The sequence below is a fragment of the Geotrypetes seraphini genome, chromosome 5 (genome assembly GCF_902459505.1).
Source record: "Geotrypetes seraphini chromosome 5, aGeoSer1.1, whole genome shotgun sequence".
In the NCBI taxonomy this organism is placed as follows: Eukaryota; Metazoa; Chordata; class Amphibia; order Gymnophiona; family Dermophiidae; genus Geotrypetes; species Geotrypetes seraphini.
Window position 1 is genome coordinate 69,441,872 of NC_047088.1, and position 19,656 is coordinate 69,461,527.

Sequence of the window (19,656 nt, forward strand, 5' to 3'; positions counted from 1 at the left end):
CAAACGTTAGGAAGTTCTTTTTCACCCAGAGGGTGGTGGTTACATGGAACACGCTTCCGGAGGCTGTGGTAGGCAGGAGCACATTACAGGGCTTCAAAGAAGGTTTGGATAGGTTCCTAGACGACAAAGGGGTTGAAGGGTACAGATAGGAGTAGAGGTAGGTTATAGGGATAGGAGTAGAGGTAGGTTATAGAAATAGTCAGGGACCACTGCTCAGGCAATAGGCCTGAGGGGCCGCCGCGGGAGCGGACCACTGGGCGAGATGGGCCTCTGGTCTGCCTCAGCGGAGGCAACTTCTTATGTTCTTATGTTCTTCTAAGATAGCAGATACTGCAGCCAAAAGGAGAAAAGAATTTATCTGTTTGAAGAAAGAAACCATGCTGACAGTGCTAGTGAGCAGGGGTTGGAACGAAGGAGTCCAGCAAGCCTTGAGCACGTGCAGACGCTCAAGGCCCTTCATCAGCACAGAACGTCAGCATTGGCATCCTGAGTCCCGGAACTGTATGTGCAATGACAGTCTGGGACAGGAAGGAGCTGGTAGTAAAGGACAAAAGTGCATAAGCCACTGTTCTTTGATTCTTCAGTGTTGCCGTGGCCTCCTTTGCACTGTTCTTTTGCCGTGGTCCACCCCCCTTTGAAGTAACTTCCTGTTTGTATTTGGGCAGGCCACAGCAAAGGAACGGCGAAGAGGAGATCATGGGCAGCACAAAAGAATTGCTCCCACACTGGCGACCTCTGTGTAGTTTTCATAGTGAGGGGTGCTTCAGAACTGGATGGGGAGAACATTTGGTGGAACCGGGGGGGAGGGGAGGGAGGGAGAAAAAAGGGAGAGATGCTGAATGGGAGGGGCAGAGGAGAAGAAGGAGATGGTGGCACATGGATAGAGGGAAGAGGAAGAGGAGGGATGAGATTATACACATGGATAGAGGGAAGTGGAAAAGGAGGGAAGAGATGGTGCACATGGATGGAGGGAAGGGGAAGAGCTCAAAAGATAGATTTGAGATGAAGGAAGAAAAATGGAAGAAAACTGAATATGAAAATCAGTGCCACAGATAGATGTAGTGAAAAAGGTGAAGAAGGAGACGAAAGAAACAACAATTGCATAAGGAGGCCTTGGAAACAGAGTTAAGAGCAAAGAGGGAGCAAGATTATCAGAAAAATAAAATCTCCAGATGACAAAGGTAGGAAAATGTTTTTATTTTCAATTTAGTGATTGAAATAGTCAGTTTTGAAAATTTACATCTGTTTTTATAATTTGAACTGTTCAGGAAGAAATGCATTTCTTTCGTGGTATACTGTGTGCAGAGTCTGCCATATAAGGGTATAATAGTATTTTTAATTTGTAAAAGGTTTTTCTGTTTTTTGCATGTGTGACTGAGGCCAGGTATTCTGGTAGGGGCAGAAGTTCAGAAATATTGGTTGGTGTCATAGCCCCAAGTAGGAACATATTTGTTAGTTCTCCTTCAGCTTTTTTGAACTCAAAACAGCTCCAACTGAAAAATTAGTGATTACCGTATTTTTCGCTCCATAAGATTTAGAGGAGGAAAACAAGAAAAAAAACATTCTGAACCAAATTGTATACTAATATATACCCAACACCTTTAAATTCCATCCCAGCCTCCTCCCCCCTACCCCCGGCACCTTTAAATTCTGTCCCAGCCCTCCTCCATCAATCATCACTTTTAACATAACATAAAACTTTATATTCCGCAAAATTCCTTTCAGTTCAATGCAGTTATAAAAATATAAGTACAAGAAGAAAAAGAGACTTTTAACAATTTGCATGAAGTAGAAGGCACTTAGGTAAATTAGGATTACAATATAGTTAGAATGCCTAAGAAGTAGTAGTACAAACTATATGTTAAAAGAATGAAAGATAAAATAAAAAATAATAACAGGAAGAAAAGCAAAAAACCTGAGAGGGAGGTATAATAGATAGTGACAGTCATTCGATCTTAGAAGACGGGAAGGCAGGCCAGCCATAGAAGATCTCCCAATAGACTCCAGGCCCCATAGACTCCTGATGAGAGGGAGCAGAGTCAAGACTGCCGTTGCCGGAAAAGGAACAGCTGCAGGGTGAAATAGTCAACCGCTCCCAATGGAGCCAATTTGCCGGGGGATCTAGTTTTGGTTCTTTTGCGTCGGACTCCAAGCATGAGGTGAGACCAGAAGCGAGGAAAAAATGCCACCATCGAGCAGAGGCCAAAGAGCCGAAGCAGGCCACCGTACAGCAGGAGAACAGAGCCGAAATGACTCTCCTAACGCTGCAGGGCCGATGGGGCTACGGATATTTACAAATGTACAGCTCCGCCCCTGTGCACGTGGTCATCCCTGCTGCCGCTGCTATTTCCCCTTCCACCACCTCTTGCTACAGGAAAAGGGGCGGGATGGAGCGTACTGAACAAGCTGCCAGGTGTTTTGCCTGGGCGCCCAGTGCTCATCCTTCTCCCTCTTCCCGGACTGGAGGTGGGAGGCGGGCCCTCACTGAACAAGGCACCTGGAGTGAAAAGGGCGGAGCTCATGCTTGGTGTCCACAAGCGCCACGTCCTTACCTCCCTCCCATCACTACCTGCTCGTCTCCTCCGTTGAAGCACAGCCCCCGCGTGTCAAAGCAGCTCCTGATTGGTGAGGCCCGATTTTAGTACAGGAAGAGGCGGTCGGAGCATACCGCGAGTGATTTCCTTCATTCGACGACACTCTGGCTGCCCTCTCCTGCTGCCCTCTCCTGCCCGGTCATTCGCAGTCGGAAAATACCACGAATGACTGGGACCACGAATCACGGACCGCAAATTCACAGGGGAGCACTGTACACAAATGAAACCCTAAGATGCCAGACTGCATGCAGTACAACACCAGAGAAATAGAGAGAAATGCATTTCTTCCTGAACAATGCCAAACAGACAGCAGATGCAAATTCTCAAAACTGACATATTTCAATCACTAAATCAAAAATAAAATCATTTTTCCTACCTTTGTCTGGCGATTTTGTTTTTCTAATCATATTTACCCAGTCTCTGGTTGAACTTCCTTCTGTCTATGCTCTTAACTATTTCCAGGGCCTTCTTATCCATTTACTATTTATCTCTCCTTCTTCACTTCCTGCCCTACAACGTAACATTTAACTTTGTTCCATTTTCTGCTTTCTTCTCAAATCTATCTGATTTTCTCATGTCTTCCCTTCCCATCTATTGATGTGCACCATCTCCTCCTCCACTCTGCCCTTCCTTTCCACTCCCCTTTCCCATCCCTGTGTACCATCTTCGCCCCTTTTACCATCTATCCATAAACAACGTTTCTTTCATCTCTTTTCCTTTCCCCTCCATCACTGTGTACCATCTCTAACCTCTCTCTCCCCATTTTCTGACATATCTGTCTTTCCCTTTGCCCCTCCTATAGTCTGTCATATTTCTCCTCTCCTTCTCACAGTATAGCAACTCTTGTCCTTTTTCCTTCCCTGTTCTGGCATTTCCTCTCCCCTCCCCTTCCCTGGTTTGGTCTGACATCTCCCCTACCCCCTTCCCTGGTATGACAGGAGAGCTGAAGCTGGCACAAGCAGCAGCTAGGAGATGCTGCTCACTGCTGCTGAAAATTTGAAGAGGTGGGTGGGTGGAGAGGAGAAGAGGTGCTGGTATCTGTGCCAAGATGGCGTCTGGGTCGGTCTGCCCCCTTTGCTATGCAACTGTTTTAGGTGACCTCTTTTGCATACACAGACAGAGTTCATAACGAATGTTCTACAGTCCTTATATTCCGAACCTAGAGAATGAACACAACAATAATAGGGGTCAGAGCCTGAAATGGTCTGGTTACATCGAGTACATTTCTTGAAGCTGTTCAGCACCCTCTTTGACATGGATGAAAAACAGCCGATGTAAAGTCAAAAGGCTCAATGGCCCTGGGAGCTCAAGTGAAAAGTATATTGAAAATCATCAATGCTCCCTGGGTTGAAAAGGGCCTCAAAGTGGCCTAAAGGTCAAAAATTAAAAAAACTGACAGAAATTAACCACACACCCTGATAATAACCCTTTTCTGCAGGCATCACTTTTAATTCTACTCATGCTAATTAGTAGGTTTCTGTATGAAGCAATCACTGGCCTGGTCTCCCTATAAATCTATAAGGAAATAAAATATGCTGAGGCAGGGTGCTGGGCTTGATGGACCTTAGCCTGCTCAGCATGGATTTTCCTATATTTTTAACCATAACTGATTCATTTTGAAGGTTCCTGAGCAAGGAATTGAACTGAAATCTCACCCTGGATGAGAGAGAAAAGCATCCTGGCAGCCATCTTATAGCATTCCTTAAATATTTTATGAGAGAGACCCATACAGTATGTTGGGTTCTAACATAGCCAAATATATATTCAGGAATAATTAATTGCCCCAAGTGCACTAAACTGCAAACAGATATGAACTAGTGTGCACACAGGTGATTGTAACTCACACCTTCTAACACTTCTCAGTGCTCAGAGAACCGTTTTTAGCTTATGAGACTGCTGGGTAAGCAAACATTTTTATCCCACTACTGATATGGCTCAATTCTCAGTCATTGCACTGGTCCCTGTAGTATGCATAAGTATAATACTCTCTCACTTTTTTATCTTTTAAAAATACTTTTTGGGTTTTAAATGTTCAACTTCAAAACAGACTTAGCTTTTAATGCAGGGGTTCAACGGGTTCTGATGCGTTTTGCCATGCTGCCTCAGAGAACCCGCATCAACACGGACTTAATTCTGCCCCCACCATGTCTGTTTTTACTTCAACCGCTCTTGCTAAGAATTAAGTTCCTGTTGATGCGGGTTCTCTGAGGCAGCATGGCGAAATGCATCAGAACCAGTTGAACCCCTGCATTAAAAGCTAAGTCTGTTTTTTTTTTTAAGTTCCAATAATTTTATTGGTTTTATAAACAATAGCAATACAGAAAAAAAATACGAGAAGCTTCCAAGAACTTCGGAAGTAATCAAAAAAGAAAGACACCATCAAGTATACCACATTGCATGAGAGTAGGGGTTGAGCAGAGGAAATAATCAAAAGTACGATACAGCAGTCATACGTAAATACATCAGCTATCAGTAAAGAACGAGGATATAAGAGGGAGGAGAAATATTATGTGACAAATCAGTACAATTTCAGTATCATTGCGAGCAATAAACATTACAGACAGCAATTATGCCAAATCAAACAGAGAGCTAAGTCTGTTTTGAAGTTGAGCATTTAAAAAGACAAAAAGTATTTTAAAAAAGCAAAAAAAATTGAGAGAGTATTATACTTATAGATACTACAGGGACCAGTGCAATGATTGAGAATTGAGCCATATCAGTAGTGGGATAAAAAATTTTGCTCACCCAGCGATCTCATAAGCTAAAAATGGTTCTCTGAGCACTGAGAAGTGTTAGAAGGTGTGAGTTATAATAATAATAATAATAATAATAACTTTATTTTTATATACCGCCAACAATCTTGCGACTTCTAGGCAGTTTACAATAAAAACTGTAAATACAATCAAGAGAAAACTTTAAATATAATCAAAGAAATTGTAGATACAATCAGGAGAAACTTTACGTACAGCGAATTAAAGAGTATAGCAATGTATATCTCGTACAATGAATTAGAGAGTATAGCAGTGTACATCTGATAACATTACTAATGTTAATGTCAGTTTGTGTGTTGCAAGGCCAGGAAGTGCCAGGTTGTTTACATAGAAGTAGATATATTCCGTAAGTTCGTAGAGTGTTCATATTTAGTGAATAGGGGTTGGGGTTAACAGTTTGCACGTTTAGGTATGTGGTGATGTTACGAGGGGGATTGCTGTTCCGGTTCGTTACCTAGGTATTTCACGAATAGGTAAGTTTTTAGGTGTTTCCTGAATTCTTCATAGTTGTTTGTGTGCGCAATTAGTTTTTCTAGGTCTTTACCCCATATGGCATAATCACCTGTGTGCACATTAGTTCATATCGGTTTATGGATTCTAACATAGGACAGGAGCTGTAATACTTGTATTCTGGTAGCAGATCAGAGTGTTGTGATGTAAAGTGAATCAATAGAAAGAGCTCAAATTCAGCACTGGCAGCACGTTTCCCCAGCTGGATTTAATGTAGTGTCATATGTGTTATACAGAACAAATAGCAGCAACACTCCTCATGTTTTTCTACAGTGCACTTCACACTACTCACGTTTCCCAAAGTGCTCTCCACACTTTACCTACAGAAGCACCATGAAATTGCAAAGTTGCCACAACTGAAAACTAAGTAGTATCTGAAGCAGAGATGTGAAAGGAAAGGAAATATCTACTCTACCCGTGTCAGCATCTGAATCTTCAAAAGCCTGAAAAGAAAGGCATCATCCTTAAAGTGACATGTCACCAAATTTTATAAAAGCAAAAAAACCTTCTTCCCCTCCTCTACATCCATCCAGTCCTGCTGGTCTTTATCTGCCATCACTCACTGTTACTGTGTTATAGTTAAAAAAGGTTCTTGATTTGAAGATAGCTCTATTACAGGAGACTCATGCTTAACGGCCACCTGGATGGTCTCGGGACTCAAGGATCTCCCGTATGAGGAACGGCTGAATAAATTGCAGCTGTACTCACTTGAAGAACGCAGAGAAAGGGGAGACATGATCGTTCAAATATCTCACGGGCCGTATTGAGATGGAAGAGGATATCTTCTTTTTCAAAGGCCCCACGGCAACAAGAGGGCATCCGTGGAAAATCAGGGGCGGGAAACTACACGGTGACACCAGGAAATACTTCTTCACCGAAAGGGTGGTTGATCACTGGAATAATCTTCCGCTACAGGTAATTGAGGCCAGCAGCGTGCCTGATTTTAAGACAAAATGGGATCATCACGTGGGATCTCTTCACAGGGAAAGGTAGGGAGGGTTATTGGGGTGGGCAGACTTGTTGGGCCATGGCCCTTATCTGCCGTCTGTTTCTATGTTTCTAAGTCTTCTGTCCAATCAAGCTGATGGAGCTCAGGTACCTCATGGTGGGGATGTTATATCTAGAGCAGTGTTTCTCAACTTCTTCAAGCCAAGTGCCCCCTAAGTTTAACAAATATCATCTGAGTACTCCCGCCCAAGTTCTGCCCAGACTTGCCCAAGCTCTGTCCTGAACTTACCCCCATAATAATAGTACTATCCATTTATTTCATATACACACAATATAATCTTATTAATACATCATGGTAACCACAAAATTAAAAAAACACAAAGCACACTGTACGCAGAGAAAATCTTAATTATCATTTATATTTGGGGGTTTTCAAAGAGGTAAAGGCAGATGACTTTAAAATATGCAATGTCACTTCAGTAACAACTATAGAAAAATAGACAAATATAAAGCAAAATATAGACAGCAGATATAAATTCTCAAAATGGACACATTTTGATCACTAAATTGAAATCTCTGGTTGCACTTCCTTCTGACTGTGCAGCCAATATTTCTTTCTATCTGCCTCCTGCATGCTTCCTCTGTTATGGACCTCATTCCCTTCCCCAACCAACATCTCTCTCTGTCCATCCATGAGTTCAACTTTTCTCCCTCTCTCCTCTACACCCATTGGCAATATGTATCCCTCTCTCTCTCACTGTCCTTTCTCAATCCCTTCCTTGCTGCATAGGGAGTGGGGAAAGAGAGAGAAAGATTCAGGGCGCATATCTCCCACTCCCTCTACTGCCACATCCAACATTTCTTCCTCCTTTCCACCACTCCAACATTTTTTTCTCGCTGCCTCTTGCAAGCTTCCTCTCCTCCAGTCTGCATTCCCTCCCCCTCCATTAGTCCAACTTTTTACTCTCTACCTTCTCCCCCTTCCCCTGAGTGTGACATTTCTCCTCCCCTTCATTCTGCCCTCCCTATCCATCTCACCCTCTCTCCATGAGTCCAACACTTTCTGCCTCTCTTTCTCCTCGCCCCTTCCCTCAAGTGTGGCATCCCTCCGTCCCATCCCCCAGTCCATCTCTCCCAACCACACATACATTTTCTTTCCCCATGCCCCATTTTTTCCTCTCTTCCACACCATGTCCATTTCTCCCTCTCTCATCACTCACTCATCCTACAACAATTTTCCTTCCTTCCTTCCCTCCCCCCATTCCCACTCACAAATAATATGCTCTCTCCCCATGCACAATCCCACCCTCCCCCTCCAGCAGCACCTTTCCTTTCTCTCCCCTTCTCCTTCAAATCCAGCAACACATTTCCCTTCCCCTCCAATTTTCCAAGTATCATGTCGGTTTATAATGCTAAAATTTAAGTTAAAAAATAAAATAGGACAAATATGTGGACAGAACATAGACAAAATTGATATGAGAGGTGCTGAGGAGGGGGAAGATTCAAAATTACATCGAAGTTAAAATAAAAATTAAAGGGAGGTAAGAAGGGGAAGGGAAAAACAGATAGGAAAGGGAAGTCCCTTCTTAAAAGCGGTTCTCATTAATTGTTGGAAATAGCTGGAGAAGGGATCTTATCTTGTATTTTGGCAAGCATCTTGAAATAGAAAGGTTTTAAGTTTGATTTTGAATTTGTTGAGAGAGTTTTCAAGGCGGAGGTGTGAAGACATAGCATTCCAGAGGGCGGGGGCTGTGGTGGAGAAGATGGTGTTTCGAGTGTAGAAATATTCTTTGATTGAAGGAACAGTCAGCAGATTCTGATCAGCGGATTTCAGGGCCCGAGAGGATGCATATGGGATGAGATATTTATCTATGAAAACTGTGGAGTGGATGAGTTTAATTTTGAAGAAGAGAAGGAGTATTTTATATGTTGTTTGATGGGAGAACATAAGAACATATGAATTGCCGCTGCTGGGTCAGACCAGTGGTTCATCCTGCCCAGCAGACCGCTCACACGGCGGTCCCAAGGTGAAGACCAGTGCTCCAAATGAGTCCAGTCTCACCAGTTTAGCATGAACTTGTCCAACTTTATCTTGAAACCCTGGAGGGTGTTTTCCCCTATAACAGACTCCGGAGAGCGTTCCAGTTTTCTACCACTCTCTGGGTGAAGAAGAATTTCCTTACGTTTGTACGGAATCTATCCCCTTTCAACTTTAGAGAGTGTCCTCTCATTCTACCTACCTTGGAGAGGGTGAACAGTCTGTCTTTCTCTACTAAGTCTATTCCTTTCAGTATTTTGAATGTTTCGATCATGTCCTCTCGCAGCCTCCTCTTTTCAAGGGAGAAAAGGCCCAGTTTCTCTAATCTCTCACTGTACAACAACTCCTCCAGCCCCTTAACCATTTTAGTCGCCCTTCTCTGGACCCTTTCGAGTAGTATCGTATCCTTCTTCATGTACGGCAACCAGTGCTGGACACAGTACTCCAGATGAGGGCGCACCATGGCCCGGTACAGCGGCATGATAACCTTCTCGGATCTGTTCATGATCCCCTTCTTGATCATTCCTAGCATTCTGTTCGCCCTTTTTGCCGCCATACCACATTGTGCAGATGGCTTCATGGACTTGTCGATTAGAACTCCCAAGTCCCTTTCCTGGGAGGTCTCTCCAAGTACTGCCCCGGACATCCTGTATTCGTGCATGATATTTTTGTTACCGACATGCATCACTTTGCACTTATCCACATTGAACCTCATTTGCCATGTCAATGCCCATTTCTCGAGCTTAATTATGTCCCGTTGCAGATCTTCGCAGACCCCTGGGTCTTCACTACTCTGTATAACTTCATATCGTCCGCAAATTTAATCACCTCGCTCGTCGTACCAATGTCCAGATCATTTATAAAGATGTTGAAGAGCACAGGTCCAAGCTCTGTGCCCTGCGGCACCCCGGTAGTAGCTAATGAGCTTCATGGAGTAGCGGATTGACATGGTCATATTTTCTTGCTTTGTAGATAAGTTTGATGGTGGTGTTTTGGATTAGTTGTAATTGGCAGATTTCCTTTTGAGTTATGCCATGATATAAGGAGTTGCAATAATCGATATGTGAAATAATCAGGGAATGAATCAAGGTTTGAATAGAGGCGGGTTCAAGGACGGAGATTATGGAGCGAATTAGTCGAAGTTTGTAAAAGCATTTTTGGGTCAGTGAACTGATTTGGTCATGATAGGTGAAATCTTTATCTAGGATGATTCCTAGTAATTTAACTTTGAGCTCAATTTGAATTTGCCAGGATTCAATACAAATTGGTCCTTTTAAAGTTTCATTGTTTTTAACCGGAAATAGTATACCTCGAGATCTGGCTATGTTGAGAGACAATCTATTGGTTCAGAGCCATAAGCTATTTTTGTCAAGTTTGGTATTAATTTCTTGAATGTCATTTATGTTTGTGGGGTTAATGGGGTGCAGAAATTTAATGTCGTCAGCATAGGCGAAAGTGGTAAATCCAATTGATTGAGCTAAAGTCAGTAGTGGAGCTACGAAGATGTTAAAGAGGAAAGGAAAGAGAACAGAGCCTTGTGGAACGCCGTAAGTTTGGATGATTGGGGAGGAGGATGTTCCTCTGGAGTGGATTTGAAGTTTCGATCTGCGAAATAGGAGGAGAACCAAAGGAGAGCGGTCCTGAAATTCTACTGTTTTTGAGATGATGGAGTGCTGGTTAGCTTCTTAAACAATTAAGTTGCACTCACAAATCTGCAATGCGCACAGATTTACGTATGCAGGGTTACCACATGGCTCCAGAAAAAGGAGGATGGATTGAGACATCCAGGTTTTACTTCCACTGAAAGCAATGGAAGTACGTAGGACAGATTGAGACATCTGGGTTTTACTTCCATTGAAAGCAATGGAAGTAAAACCCAGATGTCTCAGTCTGTCCTCCTTTTTCTGGAGCCATGTGGTAACCCTATATGTACACAGATTTAGTAGCACTTTACAGAATCAGGCCTTTGTATATACAGGTGTAATTGCCAGATAAAACTGGATGTCAGGAAGAACCAATTAAGGAGCTCAGTGAAAAAAATCCCCTCTTTTAGGGCCCTTTTTACAAAGCCATGGTAGGAAGTCCTGGCACGGCAAATGCGATGCAGCCCATAGGAATCGAATGGGCTGCATCGTCTTTGCTAGGTGGGAGTCACTACCACAACTTTGTAAAAGGGGCCCTTGTCAGCACAGTTGCCCATTCAGTCATCGGCAGAAACCCCAGGTTCAGACAAACAGCGAGCTGACACATGTGCCTTAAAGCAGGTATAAACATCAACATTTAAACGTTTGAAAATATTTGCAAAATCAGAAATATATGCATGCTTTTCCAGTAAAGAGCTAAAGTCGTTCTTTATTGGCTTATGACATTTACCTGTATATATTCTATACAAAATTTCTAAAATGACCTCCTAAATGTACTAGGGATCACCCACAACTTGTTTATTGAACCTTATTTCACCATATTGAAGTGAGCTTAAAGGGCAGCCACATTACTTAGCTATAGAATATTAAGAAAAACAAGATCAATGGAAAAATCAGGAAGGAATGAGAGCTTCATGGACTGAGGAATCTGTGTGTGCAGCCTATAGCGGAGTGTGCTGGTCTGCAACAGAACATGGCCTGGCCTGGTCCACGTAACCCTTCCCCTCATCCTACCAACAGCTCTGCCACAACCAGGGCTAGCGTTAGGGAGGGGCAAACAGAGCAGCTACCCTGGGCCCCACAGCTCCAGAGAGCTCTCGTCCCATCCCTGCAAGCTCTGTGCCTGTCCCTGTCCCATTCCTACAAGCTCTGCCTTAACTGCACAAGCCTCAAATACTTGTGATTTTAAAGTGTTCAAGACTTGTGTAGATGAGGACAGAGCTTGCAGGGATAGGGACAGAGCTCACGGGGATGGGGGCGGGGATAGAAAGATCCTGTGGGGATGGGGAAAATTTGTTCCCGTGTCATTCTTTATGCCCTTCCCTTCTCCCCACTCGGTTCCAAAACCCCCCTCAGCTGTAAAAATGCAATAAGGTCATTAGCGCAGTAGCGATTCTCTAGCGCTGCTCTGCAGTCTTCTCGGTACTGTTCCTCCGCAGTGGTCCATCCAAGCATAAACAGGAAGTTTCATCAGACAGGGAAGACTGCGGCTGAGGTACAGCATCAAGGAGGCAGTGGAGCAGCGCTGGAGAATTGCTGCCGCTCTGGCAACCTCCTTGCTTTTTTACAGGTGAGGATGGCTTTGGAACCAGATGGGGAGAAGGAAAGGACATCCTTGAGGACCCCCTGGAGCAGCTGATGATTTTAAAATGAAGTGAGGGATGCTGGATGGAAGGGCATTTGGTGGACCCAGGGATGGAGGGGAGAGAGGGAAGGAAGAAGAGGGAAGAGATGCTGGATGGGAGGGCATTTGGTGGGTGAGATAGAGAGGAGAAGAAGTGGAGGGAGGGCCCTCCTTAATTTCTGACCTGGGCCCCAGCATATCTAATACCAGCCCTGGCTACAACCTTCTCACCTGAGGCTATGTGACCTTTTCTTGATCTCGCTCCAGCATAGATTCATCTCTGGTGGCTTCTGAGGTGTGGTTTCAGTGTCACTGCTCACAGCCTGCTGGCTTAGACAAGGCAGACCTGCATCATCCTGAGCTGTTGAGTTAACCTGGAGATAAAACCAGCAACCACAGGCTTAGATGAGACTTGCAACATGAGGCATCATGGAATGAAATCCAGACAATGAAAGCTCCAGAACAAATGGCCCACAACTCAAATTTAAGGAGAGCTGTGATCTATCATTCCACAGCTCTGTTTAGTGCTTTGCTTGTCTAATCTTCAAATATATTGAAGGACAAAAGAAAAGAAATCCTTCCCATAGTGGATCTAACTTGAGAATGGGAGCCTTATAGAGGGACACTTTGCTGGTCCCTCCCATGTCCAAAAGGTCTTTTTCTAGGCGTTTGGTATTTGGATGATTTTTTGGATGAGAATGTAGTATAAAGACAGACATACTAGGGGTCTGGACGATCAAACAGCTGGACATAGAAGTAGATGATTTTTGAAAAAAAAAAAAAAAGATTTTGGGCGTATTTTTCGAGAATGGACTTTGGATGCTGCTGACTTTGGGCGACTAGCATCCTTGACCAAAATCAGACGTAGACGTTTGTTTTGATTATGCCCCTCTGTGTTAGTCCAATAAAAGTATGATCTTATTTTCTTTGTTTTGCTTTATTTCTATTTATTGTAGTTATTAGATTTTAAAGTAACTTCTTCCTCCTTAACTGCTCCCACCATTAAGTATCTAATTAATGCAGGATGCTGCTGTGCTGCTCCTCATCAGAACCAATGCAGTCATGACAAAGACACCCAATCAGCTTAACTAGTGAAGGAATCATTAAAGAGAGGACTTAGGAAAAGATCTGAAAACCTGGGGGTATGGTCAATATAAAATTTTCATGTTTTTTCAGAAAAAAAATGCATGACACTACGCCCCCAATAAAAACATACAGTCCATTTACACACAATAAAAAAAGGGGGCAGCGAAGGGAGAAAAACACCAAAAAGGGAATGCAAGGAACCAAGTTGAAATTTTGGATACTCTAGTTCAGGGATGGAGAACCTTTCAGTCAGGAAACTCTGTATTAGCAATGACAAGATCCTCAGGGGATCATACTAAGTGGTACAGGAGAGTCCCCCTTTGAGGATCAAAGAGGGGGGAGATCCCTTCTGTATAGGGTTACCATATGGCTCCAGAAAAAAAAGGATGGATTGAGATATCCGGCTTTTACTTTCATTGAAAGTAACAGAAATAAAACTCAGATGTCTTAATCCATCCTCCTACTTCTGAACCCTACCTGAAACACCACAAAACATGCTCCCCCCATGCTCCCCCCCCCTTTTTTTCCTCTTTTTGCTTTTCTTCCATTCCACAGACCAGGCCAGTAACTTGTTATAGTTTGCCTTGTGAAAATCCCGCACTGGCAACCACCCCCACCTCCACCCCCACCTACCTGCTTTCTGCCAATGAGAAAAACAAATAGTGGCCTGGGAGCAATCTTTGCAACCCCACCACTCCCATAAGCCTTGGTAGGATGCTGCTATAGGAAGTTTCACCACTCTCTCTTCCACCATCATTAGTGGGGTTACCTGATTTCTTCATGAAAACAAAAGAGAACATGGGGCCCCATACCATTCTGCCCCAGCCCCAGCCCTAGCCGGGTTTTGGAAATTTGCCCGGGCACCCTGACAGTCCTCTAAAAAGAGGACTTGTCCAGGTTTTCCCGGTCATCTGGTAACCCTACTAATTAGAACATCTTCCTGTCACCTATATCTCCACACCCAAGAGACCACCCTTTAGCCCAGGGATCTCAAAGTCCCTCCTTGAGGGCCGCAATCCAGTCGGGTTTTCAAGATTTCCCCAATGAATATGCATTGAAAGCAGTGCATGCACATAGATCTCATTGGGGAAATCCTGAAAACCCGACTGGATTGCGGCCCTCAAGGAGGGACTTTGAGACCCCTGCTTTAGCCCATGTAGGCAACCCCCTCTCCCCCTTCCCCACTCACTGCTCTTCCGCTGCCTCTTAGCTGCTGAAATCCCAAAAGCAACACTTGCTCTTCCCTCATTTTCTTTTTTATTTGTAAAAGTTTGGCATGACCTTCCTTCTATAATTAGAGCTCTCTCTCATCTACCCACGTTTCATAAAGCATTGAAGACATATTTATTTCGGAAATTTACTAATGGGTTTTCTTTTTTGAATAATCAACCATAAAAAAGAAAATTTTGGCCTAAAAGATATAGTTTCTGTTCTAATCTCTTGTATAATTTAGTAATATCTTGTTAACCGAGTCGAGCCCTCCTGTTAGGATGAATCGGTATATAAAATCAAAGATTAGATTAGATTCCTCAACCTCTTCCCCCACTAGACCCATCCAAGTCATTCTTACCACTACAAAAACAGTCCCTAGTTGCTTCTGGCTTGCTGCTTCTACTTTTCCAAATGGCACTAGCTAATCCAAGGACCATATGGACGACCCTACAGCTGGTGCCATTTGAAAAACCAAAGTGACAGGACAGGGCTAGGGATAACTCCTGCCTCACTTAGAACCACAAATCGGTTGGAGCAGGTTGAGAAGGCTATTCATTTTTGTTGAGAATGATATGAGTATAGGGGGGAAGTATTACTTCACAGGTTGCAGCTACAAAGGAAGAGATCTTTTTCCTTTCTACTCTGCTTGCCTGCAGGGTGAAGAAGGATTGCCACAAAGTGGATGGAGAAGTCATTTGAGCGAGAGATTCTCATCCCTTCTCTAGTTATTGCTGTAAGTCAGTAGTTCCCAACCCTATCCTGGAGGACCCCCCTCAGACCAGTTGGATTTTCAGGATAGCCCTAATGAATATGCATGGAGCATATCTGCATGCCTGACACCTCCATTATATGCAGATCTCTCTCATGCATATTCATTAGGGCTAACCTGAAAAACCCACAGGCCAGGGGGACCTCCAGGACAGGGTTGGGAACCACTGCAGTGTAAATCATCCCCACAACCAAATATATAATTTTATAATAGTGAGCACATGCAGCCTTATATGTTATGTTTGCTTGTTTTATGGTCCAAGTTTCCAAGTTTCTGTATTCTTGGATATACCGTTTATTAAACAGATACTGAAACGGTTTACAATGGAATGAGTCTAGAAACAATTAAAAATAAAACATATCTAAAAATAGAAATAAAGGTATGAAAATAATAAAAGAGGGAGCATAACAGACTGACATACTAGAAACAAGACGGAAGGAGGGGCTTGGTAAGTTAATAAATATATCGAGATTGAAAATAAAAACAAAGGATGGAAAGATCTAAGATACTGTAAAGCCAGCCTGGTTGAGAAAAATCAAGCTGTCTTTTTTGCCCTTAATTTTCACAAGTCACACAAGAACCTCACTGAACTTCCTTTGGTTTCAGGCTCTTCCTTTACCAAATGAATACAAAAATCTGGTTTCACACGAAGTGGAAATTAGCTGTCTATGGATGGCATGAAACTTAATTTAAAGCTAGTTAACGTTAAATGAGGATTATATAATAGGTTAAACAGCCAGTTGATAAGATTAGCAATAATTGCCATTTGTTCATTGAGCAAATACAGCAAAGTCAGAGCTGACTGTGAACACATAGTAGGGTAGGACTTCCCTTCCTGACCAGGGAGAAATCTGTAAAGTCACATCTTTTTATGCCATACTGTAGGTTCTCGTCATCACCTGCAGGGTTATATCACAGCTTTGAAGACACTCCTATCTTATCGTACAGGCTTTATGAAGGAATTTTGGTATATACAGATGAACCTACTTACGGTATTTGGTACATCTTCTTCGCCACCCTAAATGTCTTCAAAAAACTCTTAGATCTGTGCACCGGAATAAATTAATGATGCCTACATACCACAAAACAATACATTAGGCACTCCATTTTCTCAGTTCATGGTCCTAAACTTTGGAACTCTCTCCCAGAAACCTTGTGGCTCCAAACATCTTTGGAAAGATTTAAGACGGATCTTAAAAAATTCCTCTTTAAGGACGCTTACATGCCAGAGTGCCCTCAACTGTTTTTCCTATTGCTCTATGATCTCAGAAGTAAGTTCCTGTAGACATTATGGCTAGGGTCACCATATGACTCCAGAAAAAGGAGGACGGATTGAGACATTGCTTTCAGTGGAAGTAAAACCCGGATGTCTCAATCTGTCCTCCTTTTTCTGGAGCCATATGGTAACCCTAATTATGGCATCTGTTTTGGTTTTACACCACCTACTATCCTATCTTATCATTGTAGTTCTACCCTCCTTTCCATCGCTGTCATGTTTATGTATTACTCCTCACGATTCTCCTTTCCCTTTCTCTATTTCAGACTCTAAGCTGCCTGGGAGTCTAGTCCAATAGGCGGGATAGAAAATCCAAACAAATCTGAAACTTAAGATTTCTTTATATTGATTAAAGACCCCCACCCATGCTGCCATTTGACATTTAAGGTTTCTCTTCCTCTTCCATATACATATGCACACAACATAGGTGCTTATACAAATCCATATGTGAGTGCACACAGCACAAACTCATGTGCACACATTTGTGCATGTGCGTGTACAAGTAAACACACAAACACAAACATGTGTTCTCTTTCTTCTATTTCCAGCAAAAGAGAAAAAAAGACAGAAGTCTGAGACCTTCCTGGCAGGTCCTGAGCACCACATCACAAAGGGATCAGTTCTTATCTTAAGGAGAAAAGGAAAGAGATGCAAATCAGGGAGGGGATTTTCGGGGCCAGAGAGAAAGCAGTACATACGGAAATATCTACTATATATTATAGCCATGTAGTTGATATCTGCTATGTATCATAAATAACAGCCATATATTCACATGGGAGGCTAAAGGACTAGCTGTGCATTTTCTTAATTTAATAGGAGCTTGTTCATAAAATTCATAACAGATTCAAGACAGACAATTCCTCTCCCTCATGTCCAATGTGGCACGGAAAGCTAAAGAGTTGCACTCTATGGAAAGCCTTAGGCAATTGGTGAGTGTCTCACATAAAGTAGTGTGGCATTGGCTGCCCATAACTGCAAGGATCAAGTTTAAATTAATTATCACTGCCTTTAAGATCCTGACAAAGAATGTCCCCAACTACCTTACAGAGTTGGCCACCCTACTCCAGGGTGCCTCTTACAGATATTCCACCAGAAATCTTTCCCACTTAAAATTCCCAGCATGCAACAATATAAGTCTACCAGGCAAATTACCTTATCCATTTGGTATCAATTAGCAAAATGCTGGAACCAACTATCACTTGCACCACGATCTTGTGACCACTATCTCAGGATCGGAAAACTTTTAAAAGCATTTCTCTATCATGACAGGGAGCCGGCCCTGAAGTAACTGAAATGATAATTGTAAAATCCCATTTCTAAAGTGTCTCATGCAACTCCTGGAACATAACGATGACCTACTTGAACCTGTAACTATGTATTTGTAACTATGACCTAACTGTCCCCCTCTTTTAATAAGGCACGCTAAATGCTAACGCATCCATTATATTCTATGGACGCATTAGCATTTAGGGTGCGCTAAATTGGCTAACTGCCTTAGTAAAAGGACCCCTGTATTAATAGTTGTCCTGATCTACCTGTACTAGCAACTCTATTGAATGTCAAACTGTCCATTGTAACTTCCTGGGTAACTGACCCAACCTATTATAATGTAATCCGATCTTGAACTGAATAGGTATAGATGGAATAGAAAAAAAAATTAACATAACATAACATAATGTAGGACCCATGGATTGCTCATGGAACAGAATAGCTACTTTGTGATCTACCCAGATATAACTGCCCCAGCACTGTCTCTCACTGACTGACCCTTCAAAGCTGGGCTAAAAGCACTTGGGGCAAAGGTCAAGTTCTAGCAGTCTACACACATTAGATAGCCTTAATATGAGTTGCTGTAGAGTCCGTACTGGAACCAAGAATATTCAGAAAACAATCACAGAAAGCCATCTGCAAGCTCAAGGTATTATTTCTTCTGCTCTGTGTGTGTGTGTGTCTCTCTCTCTCTCTCTAAAACTGCCGGTATGAGCTCTTCCTACCTGTGCCAAACAAGGGGATCCATCTCCTACTGCCCACTGCCATCAGATCCAGAACAGCCTTCAGCACTGGACAGTGTGTGAAGAGACGGAAGAAAAAGAGCAAGAGGACGCAGGAGAGAGCAACTGAGTGACGGAGCGTGGACTAGGAGTGTTGAGAGAAGCTGCTTGCTGCCTGCTTTGTTTACTGCTCCCCCAGGAATCTGGAGGGGGGCGGCAGCAGAGGCTGCGCCAGTGAATCACAGCTTTGTCTTTTGGAATTCCAGCTCACTCCAACCTGTGTTAACCCTCCCCATGCAAGGACTGCAGCATGTGGGTTTCAGTCATAGAAAATATCAAGATCTTAAAGTTTGGGGTGTGGTCAGTATTTAGCTAATAGATGAGCTGTAGATAAGGGTCAGGAAAATTAATTTTTAAAAGGCACCTTGTATTCATTGCTAATCATGCAGTCAGAAAACAGCTAGGACATTCTGTGTCCTGAGATTGTACAGGCCTGAGTGAGAGTAATATGATTGAACTCTCTTAATCTAATAAGCAAAATTGTAATTGGTAAAATAGTAAACTTTTAGTTATAAAAAAAAGAGTAATGTCCCTCCTTGCCAGACAGCACAGACAAAATTAAACACTATGTACCAAGAGGTTCTGTGGGTCCAAATGGCAAAAGCCTCTACTTTAGCGTCAAATCAAATTTATTTATTAAATTCATTTTCTATCCCGTTGTCCCCAAAGAGTTCAAAACTGGTTACAGGTTAAACACACTTATTATATAGCAGTTTGACACAATTACAGTACATGTTTACAATACAAGGCTGGATCTTAACTTGACACAAACTAGGGTTCTAGTACCAACAAATATAGAATTTCCAGGTTACAATTTGCCATAGTTATCCTTAATAGTGCATATTTTTTTAAAAACAAGTTTTTATCTTAACTAGACATACGCTAGGGATCTAATACCAACTTTTAATCACGCGCTACCCCCGCACTAGCTGAAAAACTACCGCCTGCTCAAGAGGAGGTGGTAGCGGCTAGTGCGTCCGGCGGTTTAGCGCATGCTATTATGTGCGTTAAACTGCTACCGCGTCGTCATAAAAGGAGCCCATAATGTACAGTTTACAGGTTAAATTTGTCATAGTTACAGTGCTAGATTTTTCAATACAAGTTTTTATCCTAATGTGACACATATTGGGATCT

General features: G+C 42.8%; 1 protein-coding gene across 2 annotated transcripts in view; it reads right to left on the reverse strand.

Moving 5' to 3' along the window:
* The window catches only part of DRP2 (dystrophin related protein 2), a 105,861-nt gene extending 87,269 nt beyond the window's left edge, over window positions 1–18,592 (reverse strand). Inside the window, exons 1-2 of one of the 2 annotated variants that reach the window (XM_033943948.1) lie at window positions 18,466–18,592; window positions 12,360–12,502 (exon numbers count right to left, since the gene is read on the reverse strand). In XM_033943948.1, coding sequence (XP_033799839.1) covers window positions 12,360–12,406 — 47 coding nt within the window. In that variant the 5' untranslated portion in view covers window positions 12,407–12,502; window positions 18,466–18,592. Of the gene's footprint in view, window positions 1–6,583; window positions 6,628–12,359; window positions 12,503–18,465 lie in introns of those variants that run through there. The other variant, XM_033943949.1, reaches the window with a different exon arrangement.
* Window positions 18,593–19,656: the final 1,064 nt, after the last annotated feature.